Source organism: Gadus macrocephalus, chromosome 4 (genome assembly GCF_031168955.1).
Source record: "Gadus macrocephalus chromosome 4, ASM3116895v1".
Taxonomy (NCBI): Eukaryota; Metazoa; Chordata; class Actinopteri; order Gadiformes; family Gadidae; genus Gadus; species Gadus macrocephalus.
In genome coordinates this window covers 5,289,519-5,306,257 of record NC_082385.1, presented here as the reverse complement: position 1 = coordinate 5,306,257, position 16,739 = coordinate 5,289,519, and the positions used below count along the sequence as shown (strand labels likewise).

General features: G+C 52.7%; 2 protein-coding genes across 3 annotated transcripts; one reads left to right on the top strand and one right to left on the bottom strand.

Moving 5' to 3' along the window:
• The first annotated feature begins 460 nt into the window (after positions 1–460).
• Positions 461–12,374, top strand: kcnc2 (potassium voltage-gated channel, Shaw-related subfamily, member 2). 2 transcript variants are annotated; one of them, XM_060049621.1, is made up of 4 exons: positions 461–1,900; positions 7,003–7,924; positions 8,330–8,494; positions 10,528–10,744. In XM_060049621.1, the coding sequence occupies exons 1-4, from the start codon at positions 1,322–1,324 to the stop codon at positions 10,659–10,661; spliced, it is 1,800 nt and encodes a 599-aa protein (XP_059905604.1). In that variant the 5' UTR covers positions 461–1,321; the 3' UTR covers positions 10,662–10,744. The 2 variants fall into 2 exon arrangements, with proteins under 2 accessions (XP_059905604.1, XP_059905605.1); XM_060049622.1 differs by lacking the exon at positions 10,528–10,744 and adding an exon at positions 11,172–12,374 and having other exon boundaries at positions 467–1,900.
• Positions 12,375–14,179: 1,805 nt separating this feature from the next.
• phax (phosphorylated adaptor for RNA export) lies at positions 14,180–16,624 on the bottom strand. The gene is made up of 3 exons (XM_060049630.1): positions 16,355–16,624; positions 16,008–16,089; positions 14,180–15,890 (listed from the first exon to the last, which is right to left on the bottom strand). The coding sequence occupies exon 3, from the start codon at positions 15,791–15,793 to the stop codon at positions 14,468–14,470; it is 1,326 nt and encodes a 441-aa protein (XP_059905613.1). The 5' UTR covers positions 15,794–15,890; positions 16,008–16,089; positions 16,355–16,624; the 3' UTR covers positions 14,180–14,467.
• Between the last annotated feature and the right edge of the window lie 115 nt (positions 16,625–16,739).

The following is a 16,739-nucleotide window of genomic DNA, read 5'->3' as shown; positions in this document are numbered from 1 at the left end:
TGCCAGACCCAGCAGAACGTTAAGCAGAACATTGTGGAGGTCTCTGCTCAGATGGAGCAGAGGTCTAACACTGAAGAAAACCTTGGACACGTCTCCAACGGGTCGGCATAGCAACCGTGCACGCCATGCCCCCCCCTCTGTGTGTGTGTGTGTGTGTGTGTGTGTGTGTGTGTGTGTGTGTGTGTGTGTGTGTGTGTGTGTGTGTGTGTGTGTGTGTGTCCAGAGCCTGGTCTCTCCTGGGTAATGTCCTAGATCATGTGATTGATGAAGGTTCACAATTAACCTCCATAAGACGACTCCACAGCGCTGGCCTTAATCACACTGCTGAATGTCAGGTCGAGTATACAGACTTTTGTTCACAAATAATGATATTCTGGAATACATAATTGAGTGATTAACCTAAAAAAGTTCTTTCGGCTCGTTCCAAAAACTGCTTTTTAGAAGGTGTACGTGTTTAAGAGAAAAATTATGCGTAAACATGAATATATCTAAACCTTGAATCTTAAACCTCGCGACATCTCACGATTCGGTTGTTTAAGTTATATAAACACGAAGACACGCGAGGGTTCCTGTTCCTCTGGAGACGGTAGGCTGCGTCCCCTCGCGCAGACGCGCAGGAGAAGCGCGTGTTCCGCGAGCCGCCACACCCACTGAAACACGCGCAGAGGACTGGTCTCGTTTCGGGATTATAAACTACGCTAACTAACTACCTAAGTGAACTCACTACCCAAGTTAACAGACTGCAACTCACCAACTCGGGGGCGTAACCACAGAGCGCACTGGTATGGGGGCGCGACCTGTTGCACCAGACGTTCTCCAAACAAGTAGGAAAAAGTGGCGGCGGAGCTTCGAGGATCACGAATTACCAAGAGCGCGCGAGGACCTGATATAGGAATAGATAGGCTACATATTCAATTGAATCCCTGCTGTGAGGAGAGACTTGCGCGCGCGCACGTAAGTATCGCCTTCGAGCAGGTGAAGGAGCATTCACGAAGCGACGCCGAGGAAAGGGCGCGAGGCGGCAGAACAGGTGACCGTCCGCGAGCCGAGGAAAGGGAGCGAGGCCGGAGGACAGGTGACTTTCCGCGAGACGAGCGAAGCGCCCGCGAGCTCACCTGTCTGGTCTGGTACGAGGTGAGCGCGCGGACTGAGCGGGTTGGCGCGCAACTGACGCCACGCGCTCCCGGATCATCCACTCACCCTCAAACCCCGACCCCCCCCCCCCGCCCACTGGCAGGGTCAGAGGTCGGAGGTCCAGAGGTCGGCGCCGTGACGGGACCCGGCGCGTGGTGGCCCACCGCGTCATGTCCGGTCCAGAGCGATGGTTCAGTTTGAGGACCACCAGAGGATCGTCCTCAACGTCGGCGGCACGCGCCACGAGACCTACCGGTCCACCCTGAAGACCCTCCCCGGGACCCGCCTGGCACTGCTGGCATCGGACCCTGACCCTGACCTGGACCCGGACCTCGAATCGCTGCTAAACGAGCAGCTGCAGCGGGTTCCCAGCTTCCTGGAGCACGAGCCCGCCACCGACGAGTACTTCTTCGACCGCCACCCGGGGGTGTTCACCCACGTCCTCAACTACTACCGCACCGGGAGGCTGCACTGCCCTGCCGACGTGTGCGGGCCGCTGTTCGAGGAGGAGCTGGCTTTCTGGGGGGTGGACGAGATGGACGTGGAGCCGTGCTGCTGGATGACCTACCGCCAGCACCGCGACGCCGAGGAGGCGCTGGACGCGTTCCAGCTGACCGCGGTGGACCCCGGGGAGGACGACGAGGCGGGCCGGTTGGGGCTCCAGGACCCGGCCGGGCTGCACGGCGGGGTGGCCGGCCTGTGGAGGAGGTGGCGGCCGGCGGTCTGGAACCTCTTCGATGACCCGTACTCCTCGCGGGCCGCTCGGGTAAGAACCCACGTGCTCACAATTAGAAGTTAGAACTGTCAGCGGTGAAGTTAAAGGGAACAGCGCCGGGTTCGCTGCCATACTGGGGTTAGTGATGAGAAGGTGTGTGTTGATGAACCCGTTCAATCAGATCTTTGAACTTTCAATGTTGACGTCCTGCGTCCTCCACGTGGTCTACGTGATGCGCGGATGGGTTTTAAACCAGAAGGCTGTACTGGTTCAGAGGGGTCAGGGTCTAAACCAGCAGACTGTACTGGTTCAGAGGGATCAGGGTCTAAACCAGCAGACTAGTCGTTAAGAGGGGTCAGGGTCTAAACCAGCAGACTGTACTGGTTCAGAGGGATCAGGGTCTAAGCCAGCAGACTGTACTGGTTCAGAGGGATCAGAGTGTAAAACAGCAGACTGTTCTGGTTCAGAGGGGTCAGGGTCTAAGCCAGCAGACTACTGGTTCAGGGGTTATCGGGTCGTAGGATGACTGCATCAGGTTAAAGAGTAGAGTCAGGGGCCAGGGTCCATCATCCATTAATTACAGTGGTTAAGCACCTTGATTCAAACTGAGGCTGAGAACAACTGTGAGTGTGTGTGTCTCTCACACAGCAACTTCTTATTACATCTCAAAATAGCAGAAACACAACGCGCTGTAAAACCAAAAGACTATTAATACTGATCTATTGATCTCCTGCTTTGTGGCACACTGAAGCCATTAAGTTGAGTTTATTTAGACGGTGCGCCCCTAAAGATAGACAACCTCATAGACCCAGGACCAGGTGGAGGCTGATGGTGGGGTGTATGTGGTTGGTGTGTGGGTGGTGTCTCTCATTAGCTAATGAGGTCCACCTCGCAGAGGGCGGTCTCCACTCCTCACCTACCAGGTCTCAGAAACACATCACAGTATGATAATGTAATAATAATAACAACAATATATACTCTGAATCCTGGGAGGATTGGGGGCACTGGGAGGACTCTGACCTCCATGATTGGTCTGGGGGCCCGGAGCATGGCGCAGGGTGACCCCGTGGTGACCCCGTGGTGACCCCGTGGTGACCCCGTGGTGACCCCATGGTGACCCCATTGTGCCTCGACTTCTTAGTGAATTTTGACTGGTACCAGTTATAAACACGGGCACCAGTTATAAACACTGGTACCAAGTTATGAACACTGGTACCAGTTTATGAACACTGGTACCAGTTATAAACACTGGTACCAGTTATAAACACGGGCACCAGTTATAAACACTGGTACCAAGTTATGAACACTGGTACCAGTTATGAACACTGGTACCAGTTATAAACACTGGTACCAGTTATAGACACTGGTACCAGTGTTGATTGTTGGCCAACTCCACCAGGATTTTTTTCCAGAACCGGGGCGAGGGGGCGTGGCCACACAGCGCTGTCTTTAATCCTTTTAGCTTGTTGCTAGGAGACCATCCCTGCCATCTCTCCATCGCTTCCTTTTAGCTTGCATTGTAACCACACACACACACACACCTTAGAAGACACTGCTATATATATATATATCGCAGTGGTTACTGATTATATTTGTTTTGATTCTACCCTAAAAGTGGTTATTACCTCAGAGTGTGCATTCAGAGAGAGAGAGAGAGAGAGAGAGAGAGAGAGAGAGAGAGAGAGAGAGAGAGAGAGAGAGAGAGAGAGAGAGAGAGAGAGAGAGAGAGAGAGAGAGAGAGAGAGAGAGAGAGAGAGAGAGAGAGAGAGAGAGAGAGAGAGAGAGAGAGAGGCTTTGCTCCCCCTTTACTCACCCTTTGGCTCCTCTCTCAACCATGTCTCATCCTCTCTCCCCTGTCTTTCCTTCTCTATGACAAGGGAGTCATCCGAATGCTTCACACACTCGACCCCAAATACAAGCTACCAAGCCGTAAAAATGTTGCTGAATTTGCCCTGCCCCACTTTATTTACTTTGCTTTTGTTCATCATGGTTATTGTTCAAATAAAATCCCAACTTAAAAAAAAAATATATATTTGTCATTTATAGTCCATTTTTTTTTAAGAGAAAAAAACCCATTAAAAGTGATAATAGTTTGAAATAATCAGAGATTTTATTTTTTATGCCAACCACCCAGCCCTAGGCCCAGCCGTTCTGGGGACCTGGTGGACAAATTCATGGACATTCTGATATCACTCTGCAATTCTGTCTTAAATAAATAGATAAATAAATAGAGATGTGTTTGTGGCGAAAGTACTTTGTAGAGATGTTATTTTTGGTGGCTCTGCATTCTAAATCTGTTTTCCATTGTGTGTTAAACCACTGGGGGGGGCTTCACCTGAGCAGATGACAGGAGTCATCTAAAAATAAATAACATCATTAATACCTCAGAATAGACTCCACTGTCACATGACTTTCATCCTGTTGAAGAAGACACATGTACACACACACACACACACACACACACACACACACACACACACACACACACACACACACACACACACACACACACACACACACACACACACACACACACACACACACACACTATTTTAGACCATCAAACATTACATAGAAGACGAGTATATTTTTAGCGTTTATTATTTAAATGTTCCACTTCTACGATGACCCCATCAAAGACTTGAATTTCGGTTCAAAGGTCGTCGAGGGGCAGATGCCAGGAATAGTTTGCATCAATGCTTTGATATAGTGGAAAGGGTTGCTGTGCATGCGCACGTGCACACGCATAGGCACTCACATACGCACGCACCCACACACACGCACGCACGCACGCAAAGGTTAACGCCAGCAGACAGACAGACAGGAGTTTGCAGCCGGTATGTTGCATTACTATGATGTATTACTAGCAGAATTATTACTGTGAGGAGACGATAGACACATTTCGGCGTGGCAGTCTTTATGTCCAAGGCATTTCAAATCAAGTAATCTTGAATCTTTCTTGGATGTCACTATGGTATGAATGTATCTTATTTATGATATATTATCTATCAAAGTTTATTTAGAGTTTGGTGAAGATACCAGGTGAGAGACCTCTCAGAGAGACCTTTCAGGGGAGAGACCAGGTGAGAGACCTCTCACCTGAGATACCAGGTGAGAGACCTTTCAGGTGAGAGACATCTCAGTTGAAAGACAGAGACATCAGGTGAGACCCCTCAGGTGAGAGGCAGGTGAGCGACATCTCAGGTGAGAGACATCTCAGGTGAGATGTGTCGCATGCAGCCATAGCTCGTCACCATGGAGACCAACATCCAGCAATAGGTCCATAACACCTCCATCACCTGATAAGCTCTGCCTGCGGGCCGAAGACGGTATACAAGATGTTCTCACTTCCTTTTGGGACAGGAAATGGAGATGCGTTGGATTTAGACAGCCGTAGCCATGGCAACCCCTCACCGGGACCTCCCTATCTCTTAGCAACACATTGTGTGTGTGTGTGTGTGTGTGTGTGTGTGTGTGTGTGTGTGTGTGTGTGTGTGTGTGTGTGTGTGTGTGTGTGTGGAGAAGTTAGTTGGTAGAAGGAGGAGCTCTGCATGGACTTGATTCATGATGGCTCAGTCTTTCTCCTGATATGGATCGTGTTGTCTTAAAGTCATGAGGAAGTCTGAAGTTTCTCCCGTTCTATATATAGCCTGCTGCTGGCTGGTTGCCAATGGTGATGGGGTTCAGGAGGGTTCCCCGGAATCAGCTGTCGCCTAACTTCAGTGGGGGGGGCCAGTGGGCGGGGCCAGGGGGGCGGGGCCAGACCATGTTGAGGTGGAAGATGCTGCTGCTTTGTTTGAGTGTGTGTCTGGGAGGGCGTGCATGTGTGTGTATCAGTGTTTTTGTGGTTGTCATCAGTGTGCAAATGGGCCCACATGCGTGCCTGTGTGTGTGTTTGTGACTGTGTGACTGGAAGGCTGTATATTCTCTCTTTATTCTTTTGGTTTTCGAATGAAGAGGAGGAGGGTGGGAGGGAGGGAGGGAGGTAGTTCTCCCTCCCTCCCTCCCTCCCTGTCCCTCTCACAAATCTTGGTTTCTTTAAAAAGAAAGAGAGGTGGCGTTTCCATGGAGACCTTGGAGGGAGGGAGGGAGGGAGGGAGGGAGGGAGGGAGGGAGGGAGGGAGGGAGGGCGGCTCTGACCCAGAACACAATCGGAGCAGCCAGCCTCCGTCCTCATTCACCTCAGACCGAAACCAGGACCACAGACAGACACAAGGACCACAGACAGACACAAGGACCACAGACCCTAGGACCACAGACACAAGGAGCACAGACAGACACAAGGACCACAGACAGACACAAGGACCACAGACCCTTGGACCACAGACACAAGGAGCACAGACAGACACAAGGACCACAGACAGACACACAAGGAGCACAGACAAACACAAGGACCACATCACAGACACAAGGACCACAGCACAGACACAAGGACCACAGACAGACACAAGGACCACAGCACAGACACAAGGACCACAGACACAAGGAGCACAGACAGACACAAGGACCACATCACAGACACAAGGACCACAGACACAGGGACCACAGACACAAGGACCACAGACAGACACAAGGACCACAGACACAAGGAGCACAGACAGACACAAGGACCACTCATCTTGTGTTTTGATGTGAAACTACAAGGTGTCCTCCAGAAGGTTCTACTCTAAATATAGTCCCCCCCCCCCCCCAGTACCCCCGCGCTCCCCCCCACGGCTGGCCGACAGCAGCACAAAGCAGCTTCACACACCGGGCTGCTGAAACACGGCCTCAGATGTCCAGGTGACAGACGGTGTGACAGCACCAGGGACTCATCTCAATGGTGTCTGTCTGCGGCGTGAAGGAGAGTCCTCCTGTCTGAGGCCTCGGTGGTTAACAGAGTCTCTCTGGAGCCTCCTGATGAGTTAATTGATAGTGAAGTTAATTATGCTGCTGAGTCTCCGGACGCTGCTGGGATCGCACAGCGAGCCGTCGTCCCCTGGGTGTTCAACCGCCGTGATCACTCCTCTCACACGTCTCCCCCCCCGGCCCCCTCCTCTGTCTCCTGCCCTAGTTCTACTTTTACAGTATATATAGCATCATTTCTTTATTCACAAAGTTTCTCTGTTGTGTCGTCTGAAGCTGTTCCTCCTCTTCCTCCTCTTCCTCCCCAGTTCGTGGCCTTCGCGTCCCTCTTCTTCATCCTGGTCTCCATCACCACCTTCTGCCTGGAGACCCACGAGGCCTTCAACACGGTGGTCCTGAAGACGGACCCCCAGAGGGACGTCAGCCTGCCGGCCCCGGCGCCCCAGTACGAGGTCCTCACCGACCCGGCGCTCACCTACGTGGAGGGCGTGTGCGTGCTGTGGTTCACCTTCGAGTTCCTGGTGCGCGTGACCTTCAGCCCCCGCAAGAGGGACTTCTTCCGGAGCGCGCTGAACCTCATCGACCTGGCCGCCATCCTGCCCTTCTACCTGGAGCTGGGCCTGAGCGGCCTGTCCTCCCAGGCCGCCACGGACGCGCTGGGCTTCCTGCGCGTGGTGCGCTTCGTGCGCATCCTGCGGATCTTCAAGCTGACGCGCCACTTCGTGGGCCTGCGCGTCCTGGGCCACACGCTGCGGGCCAGCGTCAACGAGTTCCTGCTGCTGGTCATCTTCCTGGCGCTGGGCGTGCTCATCTTCGCCACCATGATCTACTACGCCGAGAGGCTGGGCGCCGACCCCGACGACCCCACCGCCCACCACCACACCATGTTCAAGAACATCCCCATCGGCTTCTGGTGGGCCGTGGTCACCATGACCACGCTGGGCTACGGCGACATGTACCCCCAGACCTGGTCCGGCATGCTGGTGGGGGCTCTGTGCGCGCTGGCGGGGGTGCTCACCATCGCCATGCCCGTGCCCGTCATCGTCAACAACTTTGGCATGTACTACTCCCTGGCCATGGCCAAGCAGAAGCTGCCCAGGAAGAGGAAGAAGCACATCCCTCAGGTCCAGTCCGGGTCCCCCAGCTGCAGCCAGGCCCACACCGGGTCCCCAGCCTGCAGCCAGACCCCCCTGTGCCCCCTCCCCAGGGGCCCACAGCGGAGACGCTCAGGTACCAGCTGATAGATGGGGAGGTCTGGTCCAGGTCTGACCTGGTCTACTCTAGTCCTGTTCTATCCCGGTCTACTGTGGTCCAGGTCTGACCCGGTCGACTGTGGTCCAGGTCTGACCCGGTCTACTGTGGTCCAGGTCTGACCCGGTCGACTGTGGTCCAGGTCTGACCCGGTCGACTGTGGTCCAGGTCTGACCCGGTCTACTGTGGTCCAGGTCTGACCCGGTCTACTGTGGTCCAGGTCTGACCCGGTCTACTGTGGTCCAGGTCTGACCCGGTCGACTGTGGTCCAGGTCTGACCCGGTCGACTGTGGTCCAGGTCTGACCCGGTCTACTGTGGTCCAGCCCCTGTGTTTGTCTGTGCTAGCTTCCTATTGGTCCTTTTCTCGGTGTCATCCCCTGCAGTCGAGTCAGCGGCCCCCAGCGGGGGCAGCGAGGGGAGCCGGTCCCCGGGGGAGAGCGACGCCATGAGGGGGTCCAGGGACCAGGACCGCCTGGGGGCGGGGGGCTGCTTCCTGCTGTCCACCAGCGACTACACCTGTCCTACAGACGGAGCCGTCTGCAAGTCAGGTACCCCACCTCCACCGCCTGCAGAGACCCAGACCCCTCTAACCCTCTGACCCTCTGACCCCTCTGACCCCTCTAACCCCTCTGACCCCTCTAACCCCTCTGACCCTCTGACCGACCCCTCTAACCCTCTGACCCAGGGGTGGGCAATTAATTTTCCCAAAGAACCACATTAGAAACTGGGACTGCTGAGGAGGGCCGGACCAATAGGTTAAATTCAATTCAGCTCAATATTAATTTGATCTCTTTATCAAAAGCAGTAAAATGTAGGGGTATTCGATAAGCTGTGACTGGTAAGAGTAAATGTTATGATAAGAATATGAAAAAAACATTTTTACAATTTTTCAAAGAACAGCATTGAATGAACTTTATAAAGTGCAATTACCATTTCATTTGCAGCGTTTTCTTCAGATTAAAAACTGAAGAAGACATAGTACAAAATGACAACATGTCACTAATTGAACAGTATACTCAAAGCAATTTTAATCAAAATGCATGTTTTTGCCATTTGTTTTTCAGAACAGCAATACATTTACTTTATACAAAGTGTTATTATCTTTTTGTTTTTAGTTTTACTACTCCATTAGCTGTTTTGCAGTTCTTTTTTTCTTGTTCAGTGAGAGAATTCTAGTCTGTGCTTGGCTTGAACAAGTGCATTGCAGTCAGGTTGAATGTTTGAGGTGGATATGCGTAGGACAGCTGACAGGTGATCATCAGTGAGAGAAGATCTGCATCCTGATTTGTTAAAGTTCATCACTGAAAATGTTTGTTCACATTTCACCAGAGAGAGGTAGGTCGATATTTTTTGGACCGGTCTACCTTTCTCTGGGCATATAAGCGCAGCAGAGTCCACCAAACACTCCTTCCCCTTCAGAAAATGGCTTACTTTTTTGGGCGATTTTGTGGGATATCACAAAGCTGGTCCTGGCTGCTGCATCCCCTGATGTGCAACGCTTGGTAAAATAGGCTTGTTGCTTTTGCAGTTTAGCTAGCAAAGCTTCAGATGTCTGTGCCCGATCTGCATCACTCAAGTTTCCGTATTTCTCCGCGTGTTTAGTATTGTAGTGGCGATTCAAATTATAATCCTTTAACAAAGCGACCTGTTCTCCACAAACAAAGCAAATGGCTTTACCTTTGACTTCAGTGAAAAATACTTAGAAGTCCATGTTTGGTTAAAACACTCGGCACTCTGTATCAACTTTTCTTTTTTTCGCATTTTTCAGGAATAGCAGCCCATTCACGTCAGCGCTAAAGTCTCTTGTGAGCTCAGTTCGTGGCCAGTTCGTGACTCGTGGACGGGGTTCTTCTTCTACTTATTTTTAGTTGCGACTTGCAACCAGAGAAGAAGAAGCTGCATACGCGCGCACAAAAAAAGCAACAACAAAAGTCGTCTTCATAATAAAAGCAGTGCAGTTGTATTCCAAATTATTATTTATTTGTTTATACAATCATTTACATTTGATTGTGAACTCCCCACAGACCTCACGCGGGCCGGATGTGGCCCGGGGGCCGTACAATGCCCAGGTCTTCTCTCACCCCTCTGACCGACCGCTCTAACCCTCTGACCCCTCTGACCAACCCCAATGACCCTCTGACCTCTCTGACCCTCTGACCGACCCCTCTAACTCTCTAACCCTCTGACCCCTCTGACCAACCCCTCGGACCCTCTGACCAACCCCAATGACCCTCTGACCTCTCTGACCCTCTGACCGACCCCTCTAACTCTCTAACCCTCAGACCCCTCAAACCCCTGACCCCCAAACCCCCCAGACCCCCAGACCTTCGGACCCCCAGATCCGCTGACCCCCAGACCCCTCACCTCTGCTCACATATCCTTCACCTCCCCCTCCTACTCTCTCCTCCTCCTCTCTCCTCCTCCTCCTCTCTCCTCCTCCTACTCTCTCCTCCTCCTCTCTCCTCCTCCCCTACCTCCTCCTCCTCTCTCCTCCTCCCCCTCCTACTCTCTCTTCTCTCCTCCTCCTCTCTCCTCCTCCCCCACCTCCCCCTCCTCTCTCCTCCTCTTTCTCATCACACAGTGAGAGGTTTCTCTGCCACGCGCCCGGCACCACGCCAGGATCTCGGGGTTACTAGGCAACAGGCTCCCTCTGATACACCACACACACACACACACACACACACACACAAAATAGAAGTAAAAAACATGAGATGAAAAAATGGCCTATGAGCTCCTGCAAGACATCCCTGTGACCTCCTTCCAGTGTTTCTGATGGGAGGAGGAGGAGGGGGAGAGGAGGAGGAGGAGGGGGAGGGGGAGGAGGGAGAGGGGGAGGAGGAGGGAGAGGAGGAGGGGGAAACAGAGGAGGGAGAGGAGGAGGAGGGGGAGGGGGAGGAGGTCGAGGGGGAGGAGGAGGGAGAGGAGGAGGAGGAGGGGGAGAGGAGGGAGAGGAGGAGGAGGAAACAGAGAAGGGGGAGGAGGAGGAGGGGGAGGAGAGGCAGAGGTCGAGGGGGAGGAGGAGGGGGAAACAGAGGAGGAGGAGGGGGAAACAGAGGAGGGAGAGGAGGAGGAGGAGGGAGCGGAGGAAGAGGAGGGAGAGGAGGAGGAGGGGGAGGGAGGAGGAGGAGGGGGAGGAGGAGGAAGAGGGGAGCTGTGGTGGCGTGAGGCAGAGTGGTACCGATGTTCTCCGTCTCTCTCAGACCTCTTCTCTGTTCTCCTCCACAGAATATTCCTTTCCTCTGTGAGCCGGATCGGAACCCAGACCTACAACTCACAGAGACCACCCCCCCCGGAACCCCCTGGGCCCTCTGGACCCATGTGGATCAATGTGGACCCAGTAGGACTTTTTAACGAGGCAACCCACCAGGCGGGCCACTCGTCCCCAGGTCCTGGTCCTCATCCTGGACCCCCTGCAGGCTTCTCCTGGTTTACGTCTGTTCTGGGTTCTGGGACGGATTCTGTGGACTGTTCTCTGTGGAGTGTCTGACACGCACAAGCACACGCACACGCACAAGCACACAAACGCGCACACGCACACACACACACACACACTAAACACCTCCCGTATGATTTTACCCCCAGGTGAGAGATGTTGATGTGTGACATCATCACCAGTGGACGCGGAGGGCAGCTAGGATGATCTGTAAATCAAACATCTGAGTGGACAAGCCCTCTTGGGGCGTCTCTGATTTGACGGCCAGAGTAGGGACTCTTGGTGGTTTAAACTGCTTCAATCTCCACAGCACTCCTGCAGCTAACGCAAGCTAGCGCTAATTAGCAGAAGTAACTACACTAATCATTACAAACCAAGCAATGACCTTTGACCCCCTGGAGTTCTTGTGTGTACTTCGAGTCCCTCGCTGGGCGGAGCCCGTTGCCGGCACCATCGTAATGGCATGTTCTCTACCATCGAGGGGTTTAAAACATGCTAACATGCTAACACATGCCAATCCATACTGTGATCAAATGTCTTTCAAGTCTCGACCTGAACCATGTTTAAACTAGCCTCACTACGTCTTTAAGTATGTGGTTAGTATTAATGTCTTAATATTTATGTTTTACTACGTAGATTATACGGCTAAACTAAGTCTGACGCACTTCCTGTTTGCTGCTACCTGCTCACCGATTGGCCAGCTGTCCGGCTTCACTCTGTACCCACAATGCTTTGCTACGCCCAGAGGATTTGTTGTAGCTGGAGGATGACCTCGTCCTCAACCTCTGACCTCTGACCTTGGGGAATATTCTAGTTTCACATTTGTGTCACACTGCATTATGTAAGACAAGATGGAGGAGGGGACAGAAAAGATGGAGGAATAGACAAGATGGAGGAGGGGGACAGACAAGATGGAGGAGGTTTTTGATGACATCGAATAATTATAGAGTTTAATGGAATCGTGAGAATCACATAAACTATTTATCTTTAATTCACGCTTCCTGCTGTCCTTAATCACACACACACACACACACACACACATGCACAGACACACACACATGTTCCACCTCCAGCTGTGGTTGGCGCATCGAGTTATGGGGTACATCCCGGCGTTGCCATGGAAACAGCCAGACGTGTCTAAGAGATGTAAACAGCTGTGAAAGGAGTAAAACACACACACACCCGTATGTGTTGTGCATATGTGTGCTAGTCTACCGCCCTGCTCCACAGGTTGACCTTTGACCTGCGGATGGACGTCTGACTGCAGCCTTCAAACTGTGACTTTAGAAGAATGACATCACTGGGTTATAGTAGGTCCAGCTGTAGCATCACTGTCCCCCCCACACCTGTCCTCTGATCAGATCGATGTCCTCGGATCAGATCCCTTCTGATCCTTCTTTTAATCTGATCCTTGAGAAGAGGAGGAGGGAGAAAGGGGGAGGTAGGGGAGGTTATTGATCGCAAGTCATTTCCTTGTCGCTCTGAGACATGTGAGACCTGCCACACAGACAGACCTCCATCGAGAAGAACCTGGAGCTAAGGTCCTCAGCTAGCCATGTAATTAAGACCCTGAGAGGCTAAAGGCTGCATAGGAAACAGTAGGAGAGGAAACAGAATGACCATTATGTTACCCTTTGTAATGCTGTCTGTCTCTCTCTGTGTCTCTCTCTTGCTCTCTGTGTTTCTTTCTCTCATACTGTCTGTTTGTCTCTGTGTGTGTGTGTGTGTGTGTGTGTGTGTGTGTCTCACTCTCTCGCACCCCCCCCCCCCCTACCCTCTCTCTATAAATAAGAGTCTTTTTTGGTTCTGAATAGGGAGAATTAGCAGCAGCCTACATCATCTCCTTTTGCATTCTGGGAGGATGGAGTCCTTCCTCCTTTCTGTTCCTCGTCTTCAGTCCTCTGATCAACATTTAGAACAATGATGAATACTCAAAGATAAGGACCTGTATATATACTTGTATTAACTTAAGTAATTAATGTAGGGCAAGATGCCATAATGACCTGTCTCTGTACTGTCTAACCCCTACCTGCTCCCTAATGAACTGCCTCTGTACTGTCTAACCCCTACCTGCTCCCTAATGAACTGTCTCTGTACTGTCTAACCCCTACCTGCTCCCTAATGAACTGTCTCTGTACTGTCTAACCCCTACCTGCTCCCTAATGAACTGTCTCTGTACTGTCTAACCCCTACCTGCTCCCTAATGAACTGCCTCTGTACTGTCTAACCCCTACCTGCTCCCTAATGAACTGTCTCTGTACTGTCTAACCCCTACCTGCTCCCTAATGAACTGTCTCTGTACTGTCTAACCCCTACCTGCTCCCTAATGAACTGTCTCTGTACTGTCTAACCCCTGCCTGTAAGTCTCTGTTCGCTGTAGGTAGCAACGCCTTGGCCGGTAGATAAAGACGGCAGGTAGAGACGCACGCCAGTCCATGTGACCACCATCTCATGGTATACTATAAAGTACAGCGATACATCAATGACATCCTGACCGTTGTTTTATCACAAGGCGCTCTGCTGCCCTCCTGTGTGCATCCTGAGGAAGTGCAGCGAGTGTATTTTCAGAATGACACCACATATTTTACATTAAGCGGTTATTCAAGGCTAGTCTTCAATAACTGCTTAATGTAAAGGATGTATACTCGGGATATGCAATAGCCTACATATAAATAAATATCCAATAGAGATTAAATCATAAACATGTAATGTTTAGCTGTAACCAACTGCTTAACGTAACCAGTAAAAACCATGAAGCAGCAATGTGGAATATTATCACATAGTTTACACAACAACACACTCAGAGAATATTCCTTTATTATTTAAAGGAGTGGACGTTTTACCATAGGGAACTTTAAAGGGGGGCTCTCCGCCACCTAGTGGCCGGGAGAAGCACCGCTCAAACCAGGGTCAGACCAACAGAAAGAAAATCTAGACGTGTTCAAACACTCTGCTGTCAGTCCAATAAGGAGGAGGGGCCAAAGGAACTTTTTGAATAAGAACCGAACCAAATGTCTCGAGAGTTGACCCAGACGGGGAGCGACCCGGCTGTGATTGGTCTCTGTGGCTTTGTCATGGTGACCCCTCCTCAGAACACCTCCAGGTCGGCAGGGTTGTAGACCACGGGCGTCTCCTCCGTTCCCACGGCGACCGCCTCTGGCTCCTCCTCCTCCTCCTCCGGCTCCTCCTCCTCCGGCTCCTCCCCCAGGGAGGCAAGCGCGTCGTGCGTGTCGCTGGCGAAGGTCTCGCGGGACTCCTGGTCCTCCTGCAGGTGCAGCGTGTTCAGCGCGTTCTTCATCTTCTTGGCCACCAGGTGGCGCCGCCTCTTCTGCGCCGCCTTCTTGCTCCTGCGCAGGTCCGCGTTCTCCTCGAGGAACACCTGGCGCAGCTGCGCGCGACTCACGTCGGGGGAGCTCTTCAGCAGGTGCAGGTACACACCCCCGGGGGTGCGGCGACGGCTGCCGTCCAGCGTAGTCACGCCCCCGGCGCGCTCCAGCGCGGCCGTCTCCTCGAGCAGCCGGATGGCGGGGCCGCGGCCAAGTACGCTCACCACGCGCTCCAGCAGGTCGAGCTTGGGCTCCTGCAGGCGGTGCGCGAGCTCCTCCACCACGCGCGGCTCCGGGTCCTCCTCCCGCAGCTCGTAGCGCCCCTCGAGGTCCATCTCCGCGCGCGGGCCCAGCCGCTCCTTGGCCGGCCGCTTCCTCTTGGGCCGCAAGTGGTCCTGGTGGCCCCCACGGGCTTGCATGTAGTCCTCCAGCTGGGAGTCCAGCATGGCGGCCTCCTGGTGCTGCTGCCCCCGGGCCTTCTCCTCCTCTTCCCGCCGCTCCTTCTCCATCATCTTGCGGGCCAGCACGTAGTTGTAGGTCTCCACGTTGCGGCTCCCCATGTCGAAGTCCCCCTCCATGCCGAACACCCCCAGCCCAGCCATCACCAGGTCCTGGCTCTGTTCCTGCACCACGCTGCCCCAGACGTTGTTCACCTTCCGGCCGGCCGCCGCATCGGGGCCGCCGAGGCCCGCGGTCGGCGGGGGCCGCTGGGAGGCTACAGCCGCGTTGGACACCTTCTGCCGCTTGCAGCGCCAGGCGGCGATGGGCTCATCGTCCTCCTCCTCCCCGCTGGAGTCCCCGCTGGAGGCCGCCGGTCGGGCGGAGCTCCGGTACCCGCTGGCCTCGGGCGGAGCGGGCCTGAAGCTGCTGTCAGCGGGTGGCGGGCGGACGGAGGAGGTCATCTCTGAGTCTGACCCGGACAGCTCCCGGCCCTCCCCGCTGGAGGCCGCCGGTCGGGTGGAGCTCCGGTACCCGCTGGCCACGGGCGGAGCTGCCCGGAGGCAGTGGTCAGCTGGGGGTGGGCGGACGGAGGGGGTCATCTCGGAGTCGGACCCGGACAGCTCCCCGTCCTCCAGCATCGAATCCATTTTTGTTCAGTGACGGAGTACGACCAACGGGGGTTCGCCTCCCTGTGGACCGCGAAGCTGTCTACGACCCAGTAACCATGGACTACGGTCTGATCGGCTGTAGGAAGAACAACAATCAAACGAGACGAAGTTAGACTTAAAGTCTGACCGGACGTCCTCCGGAAGAGTTAACGGCTTTTAATCCGGATCCAGACTTGATGTTTTAAATGTTTACCTCGGTTTGTTCGGCGTGAGACAACTCTGTTCTCTGTAGAACCCGCGCGCTCTGCAGACGTAGGCTTCCGCTTTGAAACTATCTGCAGTTTCAAAGTAAAAGCCACAGGCTGTCAATCGTCACAGTGTTATAATCATAACGTCCATTTACTCCTCACCCTTACAAATGTGTGTCACATTCACAGACACACACCCATCACAATAAAGGATGAAAACATTTGTTTTAATGTCACTCATTTAAGTGTAGTGTGATTTATTATAACATGCTGCTTATTTGGTCTAAAATGTACATGACCCTGATCCAAACTGTTTCCTCCTCTTAATAAAATGTACTATAGTTGTCCTTACCAGTAACTGCCTTTCTTCACAGCTTAATGTGCTACAGGCACGTCAGGCAGATATTAACCCTTAAAAATGACCAAAACAAGTGGTGGTTAAGGTAAGGGTTTTGTTTTAGGGTTTAGTTTTAAGGCTAGGTTTTTTTTTTTTCCATGGTTATGTTTTAGGCTAAAGGTTTTGTTTCAGGGTTAGGGTTTGGCTTTCGGATTTAGTTTTAAGGTTACGGTTTAGATTTAGGATTTCAGGGTTAGGTTTTTGGGTTTTGTTTTGAGGTAAGTGTTTTGTATTAGGCTTTGTTTTAATTGAAAGTCATTTAAAATATATATTTTGTATAAGCTGTCCTCCCATGTTTCCTGTCCCGTCTAGAAAATACTGGAAGGTCCTGTTTGTGTAA